The following is a 19,950-nucleotide window of genomic DNA, read 5'->3' as shown; positions in this document are numbered from 1 at the left end:
CCCTTCTCTTTAAGGGAGAGAAGGAGCCTTCCAATATGGCAGCACTGCATGACCCAGTGTACACCTACCGCCCCGCCTGCTGCCTCTTCCGCTCCAGGAAGGAAGTGGAGCACTTGATTTAACGCACCACTTTCTTCCTGGAGTGCAAATGCCAAATTTTTTTTAAGTTAGAAAACATTAGTGCCAGGAGCTAATATTTCCAACTTTTAAATGTTAACGCCCCAAACAGATCGCACTCAAATTTCGCCTCCTATGAAATTTTGCCATGTCTCTACCAATAATTGACTATATGCATGAATGAAATTAAAATGTATCCTTTCTGGGTGAGAGGTTGATTGGCATTGCATTAACAATTATCACGTTGTTAAAAAGGTACTTATGCTCTTAATTACGGGATTTAGCTTTCCGTGATGTTAAATAATAATTCATGTGCAAATCCAGCAAGTTCTTAAAATTAACGGGGAGGCGAAGGGCGAGATGTCATTTGTAGGAGTCGACCAGCAAGTTCTGGAGATTTGCAACTCGTGGGTTATGTCTTAATCCCCTAAATGTTCACATTAATAACAGTGTGCGTCATTAACATGCAGTTATTTTTCGAGCAAGATTTGGCATTATATGTGTTTTTGTGTGTATATTATATTTATTTTATATTGCAATAGATACATATACACACACATTATATAATAATCATTAAAATTACTCAGAAAATATAATGACTCACATGTCTCTGTTTCAAGGACATCAAAGGTGTAGAGGTCCTTCTCAAAACTGGGACTAAAGTCATTTACAGGTGTAATTTCTACAATCACTGTGACAGTTGCTGTAGAAAACAATGACAGGAGATTATTCCTTTACAAATGTCATTTTCTGGTCTCACCTGTTATATGTAGAAACACACAATACTATGATGAACATCATTACTTTTTTATGCATTTGGTGCTGTACATGATCTCTAAAATAGTTACTGCCTGAGGCGATAGATGGCTGGCATTTTGAATCATTGGATGGTAATGATTCTACTTCCAGCTCTAACTAGTTATCACAAGAGTCACTTTCCAGCCCCAATAGCAAGTCCATTACCTGAACATTACATTGTTATCAGTCATATACTGATGAAACTGTAAATATTGATGGCACAAGAGAGATGAATGAGCATCCAGCCCAAACACCAAATTGCAATTTGAAGAAATTCAAGATATCTTATAACAGCTTTACCCTTTGTGAAGTGGATTTCATTGTGAAGAATTTCAGGGAGATCGACCGAGTGTCCGAATCATTTGCTTCCACAATAAGATGCACATTTCTCTCTAACACATTATAATTAATTATTTCTGACAGTCAACATCTTCCAGGCTGAGTTTTTGGATGAACAAATGGAGCCGCTGAACAATAACCATAGTAATTCCTCATAATTCATATCATGAAATGATATGGTCTGCTTTATCATTTTTATTTGCCAAAATGTAAGCATTCTGTCAAATATAAATTGCAAAATTTAGCAATAAAGAGCCTATTGAGAGAGCTATGAACAAGAGACTTGGGGCTAGACTTTCCATTATTATCACTATTGCCCAAAATTGGGCGATATTTCCGGCGTTAGTGGTTGTTTTATTTTTCAGGATCGTCGGAATATCACCCATTTTTAAAACCGCTAGTTTCGCCTTTTTAATTTGGGCAATAGCCGTAGCGATGTGAAATAGGTGCTAGCGATATATTCAGTCGTGCAAGGCCGGCATCCATAGCAACAGCAGTTCTGTGTATGCGAGGTTTTTTTTTCAGTCAATTAACTTTTCCTGCGATTCAGGAAATCAGGGGTCATCAGCGCATGCTCAGAAGACAAAGGGAGGGAGAGAGAGAGAAGGAAGGTTGTGTCAAAGCAATGGAGATGGAACATAAGGAGTCAGGAGAGAGTGATGTTGCAGAGGTTGCAGGGAGAAGGAAGCGAAAGCCTTTTCTGATGAAGCCAACAAAGCTCAGGTCCACGTGGTGGAGACTCGGTGGGGCCAATTAACCCGGGGTGGACGCGGGAAACTGTCCCCCCCTCCCCCTCGGATGTACCAGCGAATATGGGCGGACATTGCCGAAGTGGTAACTTTGGCAGCCCATGACGTGAGAAAGCCAAACTAGTGCCGCAAGCGCTGGAACAGTCTGGTGGCATCTGCAAGAGTAAGTATTAAATTATTAAATTTTAAATTGTAATGATGTACTGACTCATTAATTAGAATGTAAATCTGCCAGATTGTAATTAAGCTGGGTAACCTTGGGTGGCTTCCCTCTTAAGATTTGGACTGGGGTCGGAACCTGTGCCCCCAGCACTCTAACCCTGGGAGGGCAGGTGTCCCAGGAACCATTCCGTGCAAATGTGCATTCGTAATCTTGCTGAGACGCCTTAAACTTAATCGACAGTATTAATTATTATTTAAACACTTTGATCGAAAATTGGGGCCAAAGGAATGACTGGAAACAGATAGACCGCAAACACTCGGCATTTCGACCACTTCAGTTTAGAAGGAGAATTATTAAATGATATCGCTGCTTGTGTGCTGTGAGCAACTCTTTAACTTGGGCACCGTCTCATTTTTGGTTAGATTGGTGGATGGGGGCATGACTGAGCACTGAGGAGGCCGCTCGGCTTTGCCCAGACTGCGGCTGCTGACGGTCACACAGTGATCCAGCCTGAACTGGGGGAGAGCTGCCCTGGGACACTTGGGACATTAGTTCCGGCCACACGGAGATCTCTGAGCACAGCCCAGGGACACGGTGCCCTCCTCCCATCATGGTCCTTCATTGCCGAGCTCACCAGCGGTCCTGATTCCCCCCTCGTGGACCTCCATCGATTGCAAAAACCCAACTCCCTCCCCTCAGGCGGCGAATGGCACGGCCAGTGGATGGGGCCTTTCCTGGGGATTGTACGCAAAAGGGTTGGTGTCATGCATTAGTTCCTAACCACGATCTTATAAACTTTCTTCTCTAAACGTAGATGTTATAACCATGCATTAATTGCATACAAACCATATTAGCATATAACTGTTAACAATGAATAGCATGTGTGATGACTAATTGTGGATTACAATATCTGTGTGTTTCCGTAACTGACCACACGATCAGCTCCGCTGTGCAGGCCACATTGTCCGCATACCAGAAACAAGACTCCCAAAGCAAGCGCTCTACTCGGAACTCCTTCATGGCAAACGAGCCAAAGGTGGACAGAGAAAACATTACAAGGACATCCTCAAAGCTCCCTGATAAAGTGCAACATCCCCAACGACACCTGGTAGTCCCTGGCCAAAAAACGCCCCAAGCGGAGGAAGTGCATCCGGGAGGACGCTGAGCGCCTCGAGTCTCACCACCGAGTGCATGCAGGAAACAAGCACAGGCAGCGGAAAGAACGTGCGGCAAACCTGTCTCACCCTCCCTTTCCCTCAACGACTGTCTGTCCCACCTGTGGCAGGGACTGTGGTTCTCATATTGGACTGTTCAGCCACCTAAGGACTCATTCTAAGAGTGGAAGCAAGTCTTCCTCGATTCTGAAGGACTGCCTATGATGATGATGACTGAGGCAATTAGCTTATGCCATGCTCTTGTCTCCTTTGCAGAAGATATCTAAAAATCAGGCAGAGCAAAGGCAGACCGGAGGAGGACCTGCGGATCTTTTTCAGTTAACTGACCTGGAGGACCGTGCCTCAGCCCTTGTATGGGCGCATAATCGTTCTGCCACCCATGGTGATGCAGATCCCGTTGTTGCACCATGTGAGTAATGTGTAAACAAGTGGTAATTTAAAGTAATTTAATACCATTTGATTATAATATATGAATGATGTAATGTTATGCATGCAGCTTCTTCTGTATATGTAACGTATTTATTGCAGTAGTCTTGCTCCTCGTACATATGCCTGTTCAGCGCAATCACTCTCATGTCTCCCCTTCTCTTCTACTAACCTCAATTATGTTTTCCAGCTCCCCAAGCTCCCCAGGCACAAACGGGAGGCCCCTGGAGCATCACCCTAATTGCTGCAGGTCGTGTTGACCACCGGGGAAGAAGATACAACCGAAGAGGATGATGAGCCGGTTGAGGAATCTGCAGTACCTGCGGCCAAGTCATCCTCAATGGATGAAGTAGCGGGGCCAAGCGGCTTGCAGCAGGGCACTCCGAGTGGTCCAGTGTCCACACTGATCCCGCGGCGGTTGGGTCGATGAGGTAGGCACAAGCAGCGGCAGGCAGATGTGAACCAGGGCATGGTGTTTCTGTCGAGGGCGAGCATCGACATTGGTCGAGAGCTCCTCCAAGTGATTGGTGGGTTGACAGCAACATTGCCACACTATCTGCGCGAATCTCGGAGGACGTGGATGATTACGGCAATGCGGCGAACGGCCGACTCCGTCGATGCCATGCGGCAGGCGATGGTTTCGGGATACGGCACTGCACCCCAAGGTGCCGTACCACCAACAATGTCGACAGATGCGAGTCAGGAGGAAGCAGTTGTTTCGGACTCCGAAGACGTTTCTTTGGAAAACGTCTTCTCCTGGGCCCGTTGAATTGAATCTGCTCACGTCACCCTGCAAACCCTCCCCCACCCCCCACAGCAGCAGCGCTTGAGATGCCCTGCTGCAAGATGATTTGGTCCCATTACTAGAAAGGGGAGCGTAAGTGGGAAAAGGGGGGTCATGATGAGAGGGGTAGAGGTAGAGGAGGGAAGAGTGGCCACAGGTGGGTGGGGGGCTGCTGCCTTAATCTATTTTAATTTAAATTGTTCACTGTTGTTCTGATTGTTATTAAAAATGTGTTGACTGTTGGGGGTGGTGGGAAGGTGTTTTTGTACTGTTATTATTGAAAATTTATTGTTGGGTGAAAAATGTTGTTGACTGTTGGAGGTGGGGAGGTGGGTATTATAGTCTGTTTAGAATTGTTTTTACGTCAATTGTTAAATTAACATTTTTTATTGAATTTTACAATTGTTGTGCAGTGTCTTCTAATAACATCAGGTTAAACATCAATACAAGGGTTGCAAACAAATGGCCAGGCCAGACAATGTAACGCAACTGTAACTGTTACCAATGTAACTTCACGCAAAGCGTTCATTTATGAGCTGTGGACGCAACAGTCTTGCAGTTGCATAACTGCCATGGGGCTTTTCCAGTGGTGTGTGGGCATGGGTTCATCGCCAGGCTGATTGTCCTCCCCGAGGTCCTCATTCTCCCCGAGGTCCTCGCCCTCCTCCTCCTCCTCCTCTTCTGCCTCCCCTCTCTCCTGAGGTGGACCAGCAGTCCCATCTGGCAATTGTTGTCCTCTCCTGATAGCTAGGTAATGCAACATGCAGCACACCACAGTGAACTCAGCGACCTGCTCAGGGTGGTATTGTAGGTTGCCTCCTGAGTGGTCCAGGCATCTGAAGTGCTGCTTCAGCACTCCAATTGTCTTTTCGACGATATTGCATGTGGCTATATGGCTTTCGTTGTAGCGCTTCTTGGCTTCTGTCTGAGTCTTTTGCAGGGGGTCTTGAGCCAGCTGGCAAGAATATATCCATTATCCACCAGCATCCAACCGTGACCTTGTGGTTGACCCTTAAATAGGTCAGACACAGTGCTCTCACGCAAGATGTGCGCATCATGGATGCTCCCTGGAAAATTTGCATTTACTGTCATGATTACTTTCTTGTGGTTGACAACGAGCTGCACATTCAGGGAGTGAAATCTGTTTTGGTTACGGTAAACCTCTGCATCCTGTAAAGGTGCTCTCAGGGCGATGTGCGTACAGTCTATTGCTCCCTGCACCTTGGGGAAGTTTGCTATTCTCAAGAACCCAAAAGCCCTCTCACTCTGTGCCTTCCTGGTCATAGGGAAGTTTATAGAGTCCATCCTGCGTGCATAAAGGGCTTCAATCACCTGTCAAATGCAGTAATGTGTGGCGTGCTGAGAGATGCAGCAAATGTTGCCAGCTGAGGCCTGAAAGGAGCGCAATGCATAGAAGGAAAGTGCCGCAGTAACCTTAACCTCAACGGGCAGTGCGGTCCTGATGATGCTGGTAGGCTGCAGATCTCACTTAATTAGCTTACTGATGACCTCCTTTTGGAAGCGCAGCCTTCTAACGCACGTGTTATCGGACAAGTCCAGGTATGATTGCGTATCCCTGTAAATGAGTTAGGTGTAAGACCTCCTCCTCCTCAGCAGTCTACCACCTCTTTGATTGGGCACATAATGTACTTCAATGAACCTTCTCCCATCTCTATTCTGCAGCAGGTGAGTAGTTATCAATACTGGTTCAGAAATTACAGGCCCCATCCCTATAAATGCCCTAATCTGTCTTCAAAATTCTTAAATTGTCCTCAACAAACACAATATAAACTCAAAATTGACCACAATGTGATTAGATGATTGGCAAGATTCTAAAATGCCCTTGAAATCACTCACGAATTACTTCAATGCTCCCATTAACTTGAAGCAGTCTTTTATTAAACTTCATCTGATTTTAAAAATGGCATCCATACTGCCGGGTTAAGGTCAGGTGAGTGCAGCTTTTCTTGAGCGTCTTTTTGGGCTAGCGATCATTTGGGCGGTATATGGGCGAAATGCCGAAAGTAGCGCTCGCCGATAATCTGGGCGGTATTTGGGCACTAATTTCCATTATAAACAGTATTCTGGGCCTTGCATGAGTGATGTCAGATTTTATTTAAAAAGTAGGCCGGGCAATTCAGCTCATTCCTGTATGCCGAAAGTCCCGCCGACGATAAATGGGCAATAATCGGGCGCTAGTTTCCATTTCTCATCAAAAATGGTCGATAAATCGAATCTCAGCGGCTATATGGGCGATAAATGGGCGAATATGTGTCAAAAGTCTAACCCTATAATTTTATGGTGTAAGGAAGTGCTTAAAACTGCTGACTGTGATCACTTTGTAGGAGATTTGGCAAACAGCACTAAATAAAGCTTCAGAGGCTGTCAACATGTTAACGGAATGGGCAGACTGGTTGCAGATGCAATGTAATGTGGAGAAGTGTGGGAGGAATAACAAGGAATGGTAGTTTATAATTAATGGAAAGAGGCTGGGGGGTGTGGATAAACAGAGGGTTCGAACATATCATTCCCAAACAGTGGGAGTGCAGGTAGATAAAGACATAAAAAAGGCACTAGCATTTTGGCGTTTTTTTTAGGGGAATAGAGTAAAAGAGCAATGAGGTACTAAAGAATTTATAACATAGGTTAGGCTACAGTTAGAGTACTGTGTGCAATTTGAATGCCTGCTGTAGAAAGCATATTAAAGCCATGAAGAACATACAGCAGATTCACCAGGATGAGAAACTATGAGGAGAGACTTGAGATACTGGGAGTATTTCTATTGGAGCAAAGAATGCTGGGAGGATATTTAATAGAGAATTATAAAATGATGAAGTATTTTGACAGAGTGGATAGGGAAAGACCATGTCCACCGATTCCCAAACCAGAGGATAAGTGATCATCAATTTTAAATTGCCACTGAAAGAGTGAGGAAAGAGGTTAGGGGATATTTCTTTATGCAGAGAGTGGTGGCGCATGAAATTGTTTGCAACAGGAAGGGGTTAGGAGGAGTCCATAGATATTTTCAGGTTTGTTTAAAGGAAAATTGGATAAATATTTGAAACAGAAGGTAATACAAGTCTACAGGGAAAACGTTGGCTAGTGGGATTTGTTTTAGAAATTGTTTTATCTACCTGCATCCCACAGTCAGGGAATTATGGACTGAATGGCCTCTTTCTGTGCTGTAAACATGTGTGACTCTTAACTGGAAGTCCAGTGTATACTGGAAAAAGTTTAAACAAAGGTGAATGAACATAGGAACTAGCTGTAGATGTTTCAGAGTTAAAGACATGACTTAAAGATTGGCACCACTCCTTACCATGATTGGTGGTAGAACTGTTGAGATATATGACATGTTTATAAAAGATATGGTAGTTTATGTTGTTTTTTCCGTATCTTTGTACTCTTCCCTTGGAGAAGCGCATGAAGTGGTGGAAGGATTTTCAGGTTGATCAACAGTCTGACAGGCTGTGACGGTAAGGCTCCTTCTATGACTGTAACTATCTTATTGCAGCTGATAAGCAGGATTGTTGTAAGGGTTCCCACAACCCACCAGACTCCAACTGGCAGTTAACCCAGAATTGAAAGCTAGAGCTCTGCTCTCCAGTCATTGGGACTGTCTGAAGCGGGCATAGGGCCTAACGCCTGTTTCAGGTGTGGGCTCTGGACACTGAGTTTTTTTTGGCCTTTACCAATATGGCGGGCGGTGCACTTCCGACTCGTAATAAGCGTGTGCTTCATGTCATATTGAAGGCTTAGAAGGCCATTTAGCACCTGGAAAACAAGCTCTGCCTGAAATGTTGCATCTGCATCAAAACTAAATTATAGCAGAATTCTCAAGCTGAACAAATTATATTTCTCATGGCCTTTAGGCATGTTATTATTGATTATTTCAGGGACTGTTGATCTGTAGCAACAAATTCAGTTTAATAAACAACAACCAACTAATGATTCACAATGTCAACTACATACAAAAAAAAATTCTTCACTCACCAGTGTGTGTAGAAATGGTTGAATCAAACACTGCCATTGTCATTTTGTATGTATAACCCACAGCAGAAACAGCTATATCTTCATAATCCAGGTCTTTGGTTCCTACCTAAGAAACAAAGATATCATCTCAGGTGGCAGTACTTCATGTGTAAGTGTGACAAGCAAAAAAAAAACATTGCATTTGAAATGTTGCATTTCTTGCTTATTGTGTTGTATGTTCTGAGTGTGAGTGTGCATGCACGTGTGTGACAGAAACCAGAAAAACAAAGACAGCAGAAAAAAAAGAGTTGAAAGATGGGAAATTGATAGGACTATACCATCATTTGAGTAAGGAGGGGAGTTCTCAATTTTTAAAATCCTGAATTAGCACATGAACCTAAAACTTTGATGCACACCAGAGAGAGTTGGGGGGGGGGGGGGGGGGATTCGTATGACCCCACCCTGAGGATGCGGTCATTTAAATATCCAGGTTGGTTGCAGAGACACCCACTTCAGGCTCAAAGCCACACCCTGCTGCTCCGGGGCTGTGCCTAAGACCCTTATCAAGCCAAGATTTAATGAATTAAAGAATATTCATTCCATGCAGGGAATGAAGCCTTTTAAAAGGAGTCATTGCTTATACTTATTTGGGGCCTTCAAGTGGTACAGAATGGAAACCTGGTCTGCTCTCAGCAAGCTTGGGAAATACTGAGCCCAATTGCTTAAAACTGTCTGGAATTCCCATGGTAGCCCGTGAATGCTCCCAGACACGGCCCCAGAGGAGGGGAGGTGCAGTGGGGTAGGTGGGCAGAAGAAATACCTCCCACCCCATTGAAATTTCTACCTTAACTTAAATCAGGTTCTGAACCCAAATTGTGAACACCTCTTTTGCCATAACTATGCATGAATTCTGCCTGCCCTTACTTCCAGATTTCCTACACTATGATATATAAACAGGAGCTCTTTAATAATGATAACTACTAATGTAGAAATGTTTGGTGAAGAATAAAAGATGCAGGTTTCTTTAATAAAAAAGATTTTTTTGCCCTCACTATAAAAACCCACTATGCAGTCTGATGGAAAGATTAGTCGGCATGATATTTGTAGTGTGTCGATGAATAAATGTTTTTTTTAACCATACTGTGATGACTCCTGTATCTAACTGAGAGAGTGAAAAATATATGTGCAGTATACTAAAAAGAATCTCAATAAAACTGAAGAAACACAATGCAGTGTACCCATTAGAATCAATCAGATTCTAATGGACACTAGGGATATGGATGATTATGGCACCATACAATCTGGGGCTCTTGACCATAATATGAAATGTATATTCGAAGGCCTATTTCTTTTTACATTTCTCTAGGATTCCTAGCATTACCCACCTAATTTCCCTCATGACCATTGTTGTATAGCTTTCTTGCTCTTTTCACATTATTGCTTTAAACGTTGAATTACACACACACTCAGTTGTAATAAAGGCAGAATCAGGTCTTTTAGTCAGACATTCATACTATACAAACCAAGTCCGAAAGTTACTGAGACACTTCACAAAGGCAGCTCTTCCAATTTCCATGGCTGCTTGTGACACACACACCTTCCAAGATTCCAGTGCCTAGTGTCCAATGTCTGTGTGTCAAACTTTCATCTTTATACCAAAAAAGCCTTTGAACTCTTGTTTCCTTGCATAGTACATATAGAAAATTAACATGCAGATGATGTAGACTCAAATTTCATATAAATAACACCCACCTGTATAACGTTAGCTGCTCCAGTTTTTTGCTCAAATGTCCTTCCAGGCCCAAGGGGCCCATTTTCAGGAACATATGATAATGTATTACCTGGGACATCAGAGTCCGTACAGATTAAAGTAGCAACTATTGTATCATGAAGGAGTAGTTCAGGACGTGTAGCTCTAAAAGAAAATTATTTAAAAAGCAGTCACTGGGTGAATTTTGAGTCAGGCATCAGCCGGCACAAAACAGCAGCTCAAAAATATTTACAAAGTTAATCCAACTAATATTTTGTATAATATAGAGTGGCCACATGTTGGATTGTGCAATATGCCACGACTCACAATGTTCACTAAGAATCTATTCTGCTTCAGAAGATTGTTGTTATTGCTACAGAACATTACTCTGATCCATTGGTTGTGGGGCTGCTTAGTTTTGCTTTTGGTGTTTAGTATGCATGTAGCCCTGTGTTGTAGATTCATTAGATTAGTCCCTCATTGTAGGAGATGCTCAATGCTCCTCCCGAAACAGCTTACTACACTCCTGGCTTGATCGTGATGGAGGACTGAAGGGTGTGCTTCAGATTGTGGTGGATCAGTTTTGGGCTGTTAGATCTGTTCTTCGTCTGTCTAATGGAAAGTGGTGTCATTGTAAAGATGAAACTTTATCTTCACAAGGATTGTGTGGTGTTGGCTCTTATCAATGCGATCTTTGATAGATGTATCTATGGCATGGAGGTTGGTGAGGATGAGGTCAAGGAGGTTATTCTCATGTGTTGATATAGATCCAGTCCAGCAGCTGTGTCCTTCAGGTTTGGCCAGCTCAGCCAATGGTGGTACTATAAAACCACCTTTGATGATGGGCATTGAAGTCCTCCCACCACAGTACATTCTGCACCCTTGCTTCCCTCAGTGCTTCCTCCAAGTGATATTCAGCATGGAGGAGTATTGATTCATCAGTTGACAGGGGGCATTAAGAAGCATCAGCAGGAGGTTTCTTGGCATTGTTTGACCTGAAGCCATGAAGCTTCATGAGGTCCAGCAACAATGCTCAGAACTCCCAGGGTCATGCCCACCAATATGTATACTATTGTGCACCCATCTCTAGCAGGTCTATCCTGCTGATGGACAGGACATACCCAGGGATGAAGATGGAAGACTCTAGGTTGGTGGCAAATAGATATGACTGTGAGCACGAGTGTGTCAGGCTGTTTATTAATTAGTCTGTGAGAGAATTATCTCATCTTGGACACCGATCAGGTGTTGCAGGGCTTTGCCTGATTGACTAGGCTGGAATGGCCTGAGCCTTATCCTAATCCGATCCCTGGGTCATTGCCAATATGTTTATGCAACATTTTTCTTTTTATTCTGTTCTCCAACAATTGTTTTACAGCTACATGGCTTGCTATACCACTTCAGAGAGCATCAAGAGACAACTAAATATTGTGGGACTTTAGTCTTGCATAGGCCAAACCGGATTGCGGTGACAGTTTGCATTCTCTGAAGGCTTTTCATGTTTTTATGATAATCTGGCAACTGATTTCCTAGTGCTAGCCCAAACATGACCAGATTTATTGATTTCAATTTACAACTTGCCATGGTGGGTTTTGAACGCACTACCTCAAGTTTGCTAGTTCAGTGCCAAAACCACTACACAGCCACCTTTTCCCTTTCTTCAAATATATGGTGAATCTCTGCAATTATTCTTATCTGTAACTAGACTGCAGGTTAGGGAAGAAAATACCAATGCAGTTATTGTAAATAAATCTTATTCAGTCATTCTACGAGAATTCACTCTGACTTTAATTGCTTTGCACTATCGTAATTCAGAACCTTAGTTAAAGTCATTCCTAACACTATCCCTAGAAAATAGACCTCTTTCCTTTACATAGGCATAGAATCATAGAATCTTAGAATGGTTACAGCACCAAAGGCGGCCATTCGGCCCATCAAGCCCATGCCGGAATGCTGCAATGCTATCCTATGGGGGAGGAGGCTCTCGAGTGGAGTGACCCTCCTCACTGCCAGCTCATTCTACACCGCTTCCAATTCGCCAGCCATCACACAGAAGATTGTGTCACTCCATCAGTCTTGGTTTCTGCTTCCATATTTGACAGATATTTTGGTTACCCACCCTTTGCAAAGGCTGAAATATACATGAACTAAATTAGCAAACTTTATAAATACTATCACCATTTTTAACTCCATAAATGTGTCCACTTACTCTACTATTACCCCTCACCCACACTAAATCCATAAAATCAGCAGGGTCAGAACACGAAGGGCTAGGTGGGTGCTAATAGTACACTGTCCAATTAACACCCGATCCATCGTGTCACATAATCAGAGGAACATAAGAAAAACATAAGAATGGTAGCAAAGTGGTTATGTTATTGGCCTGGGCTAATGATCCAGAGATGCGAGTTCAAATCCAATTAAATAAATCTGGCATAAAAAGCTAGAATCAGTAATGGTGACCATGAAACTACCAGATTATCGTAAAAACCTATCTGGTTCACAAATGTCCTTTAGGGAAGGAAATCTGCCTTCCTTACCCGGTCTGGCCTATGTGTGACTCCGGACGCAGTAATGTGGTTGAGTCTTAACTGTCCTCTGAAATGGCCGAGCAAGCCACTTATTCAAGAAGGTAGCTTACCAATACCTTCTTGAGGGCAATTATGGATGGGCAATAAATGCTGGCCTTGCTGATGACGCCCACATCCCAAGAATGAATTAAAAAATCTAGGAGCAGCATTAGGCCATAAGGCCCCTCGAGCCTGCTCCGCTATTTATTAAGAATATGGTTGATCTCCTACCTCAACTCCACTTTCCCGCCATATCCCTTGACTCTTTTAGCATCCAAAAATCTATCGATCAATCGATGAGGGCGTGTAACGGTCGCTATGAAAAATTATCTTAAGCCACTTTACATCACATGACAGAAAAACTAGTGAGGCAGATCAAAGTATATTGTTGTGTCACTTAGAAACAGTCACTAGAAGCAATGGAAGTTAGAGAGCCCTGAATCTTAATAGAATAAAGTATTTATTTTGGGAAAATGGTTATTTCAAAATTAGTAAAAAAAGAAACTTCAGTGCATTGAAAAAGCAGAGAGGTAGGTAGACCACCCCCTTTCAGTAAAACCTCGCTTATTTTTGTATCTCTAAAAGAGTGTTTACAGCAAAATTACCAAAAAAGGAGAGTATTCGTGAGCAAGCTGATGAGACTAAAACAAACTTTGTAGTGCAAGGAAAGGGAAAAAATCCAGCCTCAGTGACATTAAAGTAACTAACAAGTCCTCCACATTAGGAAGTTTTAAGACTGTACAGAAGTGTGGATGTGAAATCTAGTAAAGATTATTTGAGCAGTTAGAATAGAAAGTCCAAAGTTTATTGCTAGGCTACAACAGAATATTAAAGACACATAGGGCCCAAGTTTCCACATGATTTGCGCCTGATTTTTAGGAGCAACTGATGGAGAACGGACTATCTTAGAATTCGCAATTCTCCACATTTTTTTTTCTGCAGTTCTAGTCAAGTAGAACAGTTCTACTTTGGAACAGAATTTTTTCTTCAAAAGGGGGCGTGCCCGGCCACTGACGCCTGATTTGAAAGTTTCCACAGTGAAAATGTACTCCAAACTAAAGTAGAATGGAGCCAGTGAAGATTTTTGTTGAACTGAAAAAACCTGTTCTACACATTAAAAAAATCAGGCGCAGGTTACAAATCAGGCATCCAGACGAGGTGGGGGGGGAGGGGGGGGGGGGGGAAGGGAACTCATTAAATTCTACAATCAATCCTTATTTATACTTATACAAATATTATACAAATAAATCCAACCTGAATAAACATTTATAAGCAAAGAAAAGATTAAATAAACCATCTTCCTACCTGTGTGAAAGTGCTTCAGCCAGGAAGAATGGTGCAAGCAAGCCTCACAAAACGAGGGAGCCGACTGAACGCGGGCGGGGGGGGGGGGGGGGGGGAGGAGGAGGGAGCCGACCGAACGCGAGGGGGAAAGGGAATGGAGCCGTTCCAGACCGCTGGCGGGAAAGAGAGAAGGCTGCAGGAAGCCTCAGAAATTGAGGAGCCATTTCCCGACGGCAAAAGAAGCCTCTGTGCTGATGGCAATGTACTTTTATTAAAAAATGTTCAAAAACTAAACAGCTACAAAGAACTACAAAAATGGCCGAGTGCCAATGTTTTTTTCACACTGAGCATGCTCGAACGCTCCAACGCGCACGCGCAGCGTTGCCGGCAGGAAAAAAACTAATTTAAATAGTACCCGCCCCCTCCCACTTACAAAATCGGTGCGAGTGTAGGCTCCGCCCCCCTGGGCGCCGCACCAAACAGACAAGGAGCTGCAAAGCGCTCCAGAATCACTCGTTTTTTTTCGGGCGCCGTTTTATCATGTGGAAACTTGGGCCCATATAAACTACTCACCTATAAACAGATGGGTTGCAAACTGGCGTGTTGTCATTAACTGAAATAATGTTTGTTCTGACAGGAATAGCTGCACACTTCAGGTCTTTGTCACATGCTTTAACAGAGAATGTCTGGACTGGCTGAAATCCATTTAGGTCCCTATCCATTCGGGAGAAAATAACCACGTTTCCAGTATCTGAAAGGTGAACACAGTTGAATCTACAATTCCTTTTTGTCGAGCGTGACAAATGTGATCAATGCGGTAGCTATACCGTACGGATTAATAAAAGGAAAAGGAGGTGGGGTAGCATTGCTGGTTAAAGAGGAGATTAATGCAATAGTTAGGAAAGACATTAGCTTGGATGATGTGGAATCTATATGGGTAGAGCTGCAGAACACTAAAGGGCAAAAATCATTAGTGGGAGTTGTGTACAGACCTCCAAACAGTAGCAGTGATGTTGGGGAGGGCATCAAACAGGAAATTAGGAGTGCATGCAATAAAGGTGCAGCAGTTATAATGGGTGACTTTAATATGCACATAGATTGGGCCAGCCAAACTGGAAGCAATACGGTGGAGGAGGATTTCCTGGAGTGCATAAGGGATGGTTTTCTAGACCAATATGTCGAGGAACCAACTAGGGGGGAGGCCATCTTAGACTGGGTGTTGTGTAATGAGAGAGGATTAATTAGCAATCTCATTGTGCGAGGCCCCTTGGGGAAGAGTGACCATAATATGGTGGAATTCTGCATTAGGATGGAGAATGAAACAGTTAATTCAGAGACCATGGTCCAGAACTTAAAGAAGGGTAACTTTGAAGGCATGAGGCATGAATTGGCTAAGATAGATTGGCTAATGATACTTAAGGGGTTGACTGTGGATGGGCAATGGCAGACATTTAGAGACCGCATGGATGAATTACAACAATTGTACATTCCTGTCTGGTGTAAAAATAAAAAAGGGAAGGTGGCTCAACCGTGGCTATCTAGGGAAATCAGGGATAGTATTAAAGCCAAGGAAATGGCATACAAATTGGCCAGAAATAGCAGCAAACCTGGGGACTGGGAGAAATTTAGAACTCAGCAGAGGAGGACAAAGGGTTTGATTAGGGCAGGGAAAATGGAGTACGAGAAGAAGCTTGCAGGGAACATTAAGGCGGATTGCAAAAGTTTCTATAGGTATGTAAAGAGAAAAAGGTTAGTAAAGACAAACGTAGGTCCCCTGCAGTCAGAATCAGGGGAAGTCATAATGGGGAACAAAGAAATGGCAGACCAATTGAACAAGTACTTTGGTTCAGTATTCACGAAGGAGGACACAAACAACCTTCCGGATATAAAAGTGGTCAGAGGGTCTAGTAAGGAGGAGGAACTGAGGGAAATCTTTATTAGTCGGGAAATTGTGTTGGGGAAATTGATGGGATTGAAGGCCGATAAATCCCCAGGGCCTGATGGACTGCATCCCAGAGTACTTAAGGAGGTGGCCTTGGAAATAGCGGATGCATTGACAGTCATTTTCCAACATTCCATTGACTCTGGATCAGTTCCTATCGAGTGGAGGGTAGCCAATGTAACCCCACTTTTTAAAAAAGGAGGGAGAGAGAAAACAGGGAATTATAGACCGGTCAGCCTGACCTCAGTAGTGGGTAAAATGATGGAATCAATTATTAAGGATGTCATAGCAGCGCATTTGGAAAATGGTGACATGATAGGTCCAAGTCAGCATGGATTTGTGAAAGGGAAATCATGCCTGACAAATCTTCTGGAATTTTTTGAGGATGTTTCCAATAAAGTGGACAAAGGAGTACCAGTTGATGTGGTATATTTGGACTTTCATAAGGCTTTCGACAAGGTCCCACACAAGAGATTAATGTGCAAAGTTAAAGCACATGGGATTGGGGGTAGTGTGCTGACGTGGATTGAGAACTGGTTGTCAGACAGGAAGCAAAGAATAGGAGTAAATGGGTACTTTTCGGAATGGCAGGCAGTGACTAGTGGGGTACCGCAGGGTTCTGTGCTGGGGCCCCAGTTGTTTACATTGTACATTAATGATTTAGACGAGGGGATTAAATGTAGTATCTCCAAATTTGCGGATGACACTAAGTTGGGTGGCAGTGTGAGCTGCGAGGAGGATGCTATGAGGCTGCAGAGTGACTTGGATAGGTTAGGTGAGTGGGAAAATGCGTGGCAGATGAAGTATAATGTGGATAAATGTGAGGTTATCCACTTTGGTGGTAAAAACAGAGAGACAGACTATTATCTGAATGGTGACAGATTAGGAAAAGGGAAGGTGCAACGAGACCTGGGTGTCATGGTACATCAGCCATTGAAGGTTGGCATGCAGGTACAGCAAGCGGTTAATAAAGCAAATGGCATGTTGGCCTTCATAGCGAGGGGATTTGAGTACAGGGGCAGGGAGGTGTTGCTACAGTTGTACAGGGCCTTGGTGAGGCCACACCTGGAGTATTGTGTACAGTTTTGGTCTCCTAACTTGAGGAAGGACATTCTTGCTATTGAGGGAGTGCAGCGAAGATTCACCAGACTGATTCCCGGGATGGTGGGACTGACCTATCAAGAAAGACTGGATCAACTGGGCTTGTATTCACTAGAGTTCAGAAGAATGAGAGGGGACCTCATAGAAACGTTTAAAATTCTGACGGGTTTGGACAGGTTGGATGCAGGAAGAATGTTCCCAATGTTGGGGAAGTCCAGATCCAGAGGTCACAGTCTAAGGATAAGGGGTAAGCCATTTAGGACCGAGATAAGGAGAAACTTCTTCACCCAGAGAGTGGTGAACCTGTGGAATTCTCTACCACAGAAAGTAGTTGAGGCCAATTCACCAAATATATTCAAAAGGGAGTTAGATGAAGTCCTTACTACTCGGGGGATCAAGGGGTATGGCGTGAAAGCAGGAATGGGGTACTGAAGTTGCATGTTCAGCCATGAACTCATTGAATGGCGGTGCAGGCTAGAAGGGCTGAATGGCCTGCTCTTGCACCTATTTTCCTATGATTATCGCTAGCCAAGAAAGAGAAAGTTTAGACCAGCTTTCTATCAAATCAAAAACACAACGAGTTGAAGGGACATTATCAACATTGACTTTATTTACATTCTAGAATCTGTGACTTGCTGAATATAAATTGTCACTACCCAAGATGCTAGTGGCCACCATGTCTGCTGTGATCTTTTATTAGCTATGTTTAATCCTTTGTTATAGAAACCAATGTTTCTATATAATAGTCACACTAGATAAACAGTTTCCCAAGAGTATTGTTAATTTGTCACATGAGATATTACAATTAGTCATGGAAAGAAAAATGCGGTAATATAGTAGAAGAGTTTTACTTCGAGGGCTACTTTCCTGTCTGTAACACTCCGTCCCCATCTCTTCCATTTATGTGCATGACATTAGTTTGTTGTGGGCTGAGTGGAGTGTGGAGGAAGCTTCTGTAGGCAGACACTTCTTTATCAAACACTAACGGCATAGGAGAGCTGTTATGCCTCCCTTATGTTTTTATGGCTACAGGCCAAGTCTACACTAATTTCACAGGATTCCCATACCGATTACTATCCAGGGTTGCTAGGGGATGAACAGTACACCAAAGCAAATTTAAAGCACCAGAAAGAAAAATAATTCAGCAGTTTTGAAACGATTTCCGAACTATTTTTCTTCATTTGAATTTTTTGCCATGTTTTTTCTCCTGGGTAATCATGAACCTTTGTGAAAACAGTTTGTTTTTTTGGTCCCAGTACTATTATTAGCATCAATTGGTTTACTAATGGGAATTACCCTGTTTGCGATGCTTGACTTAGGCGGTGGCTCACCAAAGGGACGCCAGACTAGCCAAGCTGTAACAGATGTGTTCCATGAAAAAAATATGTAAATAGGTCAATTAAAACATTTCCAAGCTGAGATTAATAGATTTTTGTTGGGTAAGGGTATTAAGGGTTATGGAACCAAGACAGGTAGATGGAGTTTAGATACAGATCAGCCATGATTTAACTGAATGACGGAATAGGCTCGAGGGGCTGAATGGGCTAGTCTTGTTCTTCTGCTCGCCTGCCAGTGGCTATACAACCAAATTTGTAGACAGAGGTAACCAGACTGTGTTTTGGCAGACAATTAGCCTCCATTCTGCTCTATTTTAAAGAAAGGTTGTGACAACGGTCTTGACAGCACAAGTAAATATGAATGTCTAAATGCCCGTTATACCAGATGATTTTTCAGAAGCATCTCTATCACAGCATGTCATGCTTTATGAGATACAGTACTGCATGGAAAGAAGGCATAGCAGGGTAATCAGCCAGCAAAGCCTGATTGGCCACACACACACCAAAATACCCCATACACCTTGTTGGCACCAATCATACTTGCTGGCATTGTTCTCACGGGGAAGTGCCTTCACAAGGTTTAGGAAACCGGAGATTTCGTCTGTAAAGACACCTGCTGCTAATATGCACCATAGCACTGGCAGAGCCACCTACAGTACTAGTCAGCTGTGGTCTGCACATGGGATTGATTGTTCCTCCTTTATTTTTACATCACTATCATAATCATCCAAACAGTAATAATGAAAACACTATTATACTTGGATTCAAAAAGTTAGAAATGTAATTGAAAATATGATTTGAATTGAAATATTTCAGCTGTCAGGTTGAGAAGAAATGTTCTATAACAGGTCTATGCACAAATTAATCCTCTTTAGCCCATCATCCAGCACCTTGATGACCAGGAAATTCATTAAAAGTGTAAAGGTAAATATATGGTGGCAATAATTGTACCAGTGGTCAGTCTACTCTGACTAAAACTGTGACAATGCTAAATTTTAATAAATTATCTTTAATTGTGTTTTATAAGGTACAGTAAGTAATTATCAGCAGGAATTAATGAATATATTGTAACCAGACATTTTTATCTGTTGTGGTCTAATTAAGTAATGGTTGAGTGTCTGTTTTTATTGATTTCCTATGTTGAGAAGTGATTTATTTTTATTTGTTCCTGGGATGTTAATGTCACTGGCAAGGTGAGCATTTATTGCCCAACCCTTATTTCCCTTAAGAAGGTGGTGGTTGAGCTGCCTTTTTGAACTGTGCAAACCGTGTGGTGAAGGTGCTCCCATGATGCTGTTACGGAGGGAATTCCAGGATTTTGACCCAGTGACGATGAAGGAACAGTGATATATTTCCAAGTTAGGATGGTGTGCAACTTGAAGGGGAACTTGCAGGTGATGGTGTTCCCACGTGCCTGCTGCCCTTGTTCTTCTAGGTGGTAGAGGT

The 19,950-nt window shown here is 43.0% G+C and overlaps 1 protein-coding gene across 1 annotated transcript in view; it reads right to left on the bottom strand.

The window, feature by feature from the left end:
- Positions 1–19,950, bottom strand: part of LOC139276696 (cadherin-related family member 3-like) — a 113,786-nt gene that overhangs the window by 55,937 nt on the left and 37,899 nt on the right. Inside the window, exons 9-12 of the mRNA XM_070894663.1 lie at positions 14,698–14,875; positions 10,276–10,438; positions 8,545–8,650; positions 722–820 (exon numbers count right to left, since the gene is read on the bottom strand). Coding sequence (XP_070750764.1) covers positions 722–820; positions 8,545–8,650; positions 10,276–10,438; positions 14,698–14,875 — 546 coding nt within the window. The remainder of the gene's footprint in view (positions 1–721; positions 821–8,544; positions 8,651–10,275; positions 10,439–14,697; positions 14,876–19,950) is intronic.

This window comes from Pristiophorus japonicus, chromosome 12 (genome assembly GCF_044704955.1).
Source record: "Pristiophorus japonicus isolate sPriJap1 chromosome 12, sPriJap1.hap1, whole genome shotgun sequence".
NCBI lineage: Eukaryota > Metazoa > Chordata > Chondrichthyes > Pristiophoridae > Pristiophorus > Pristiophorus japonicus.
Note: the sequence above shows the minus strand (reverse complement) of the source record. Positions and strands in the feature narration are given on the sequence as shown.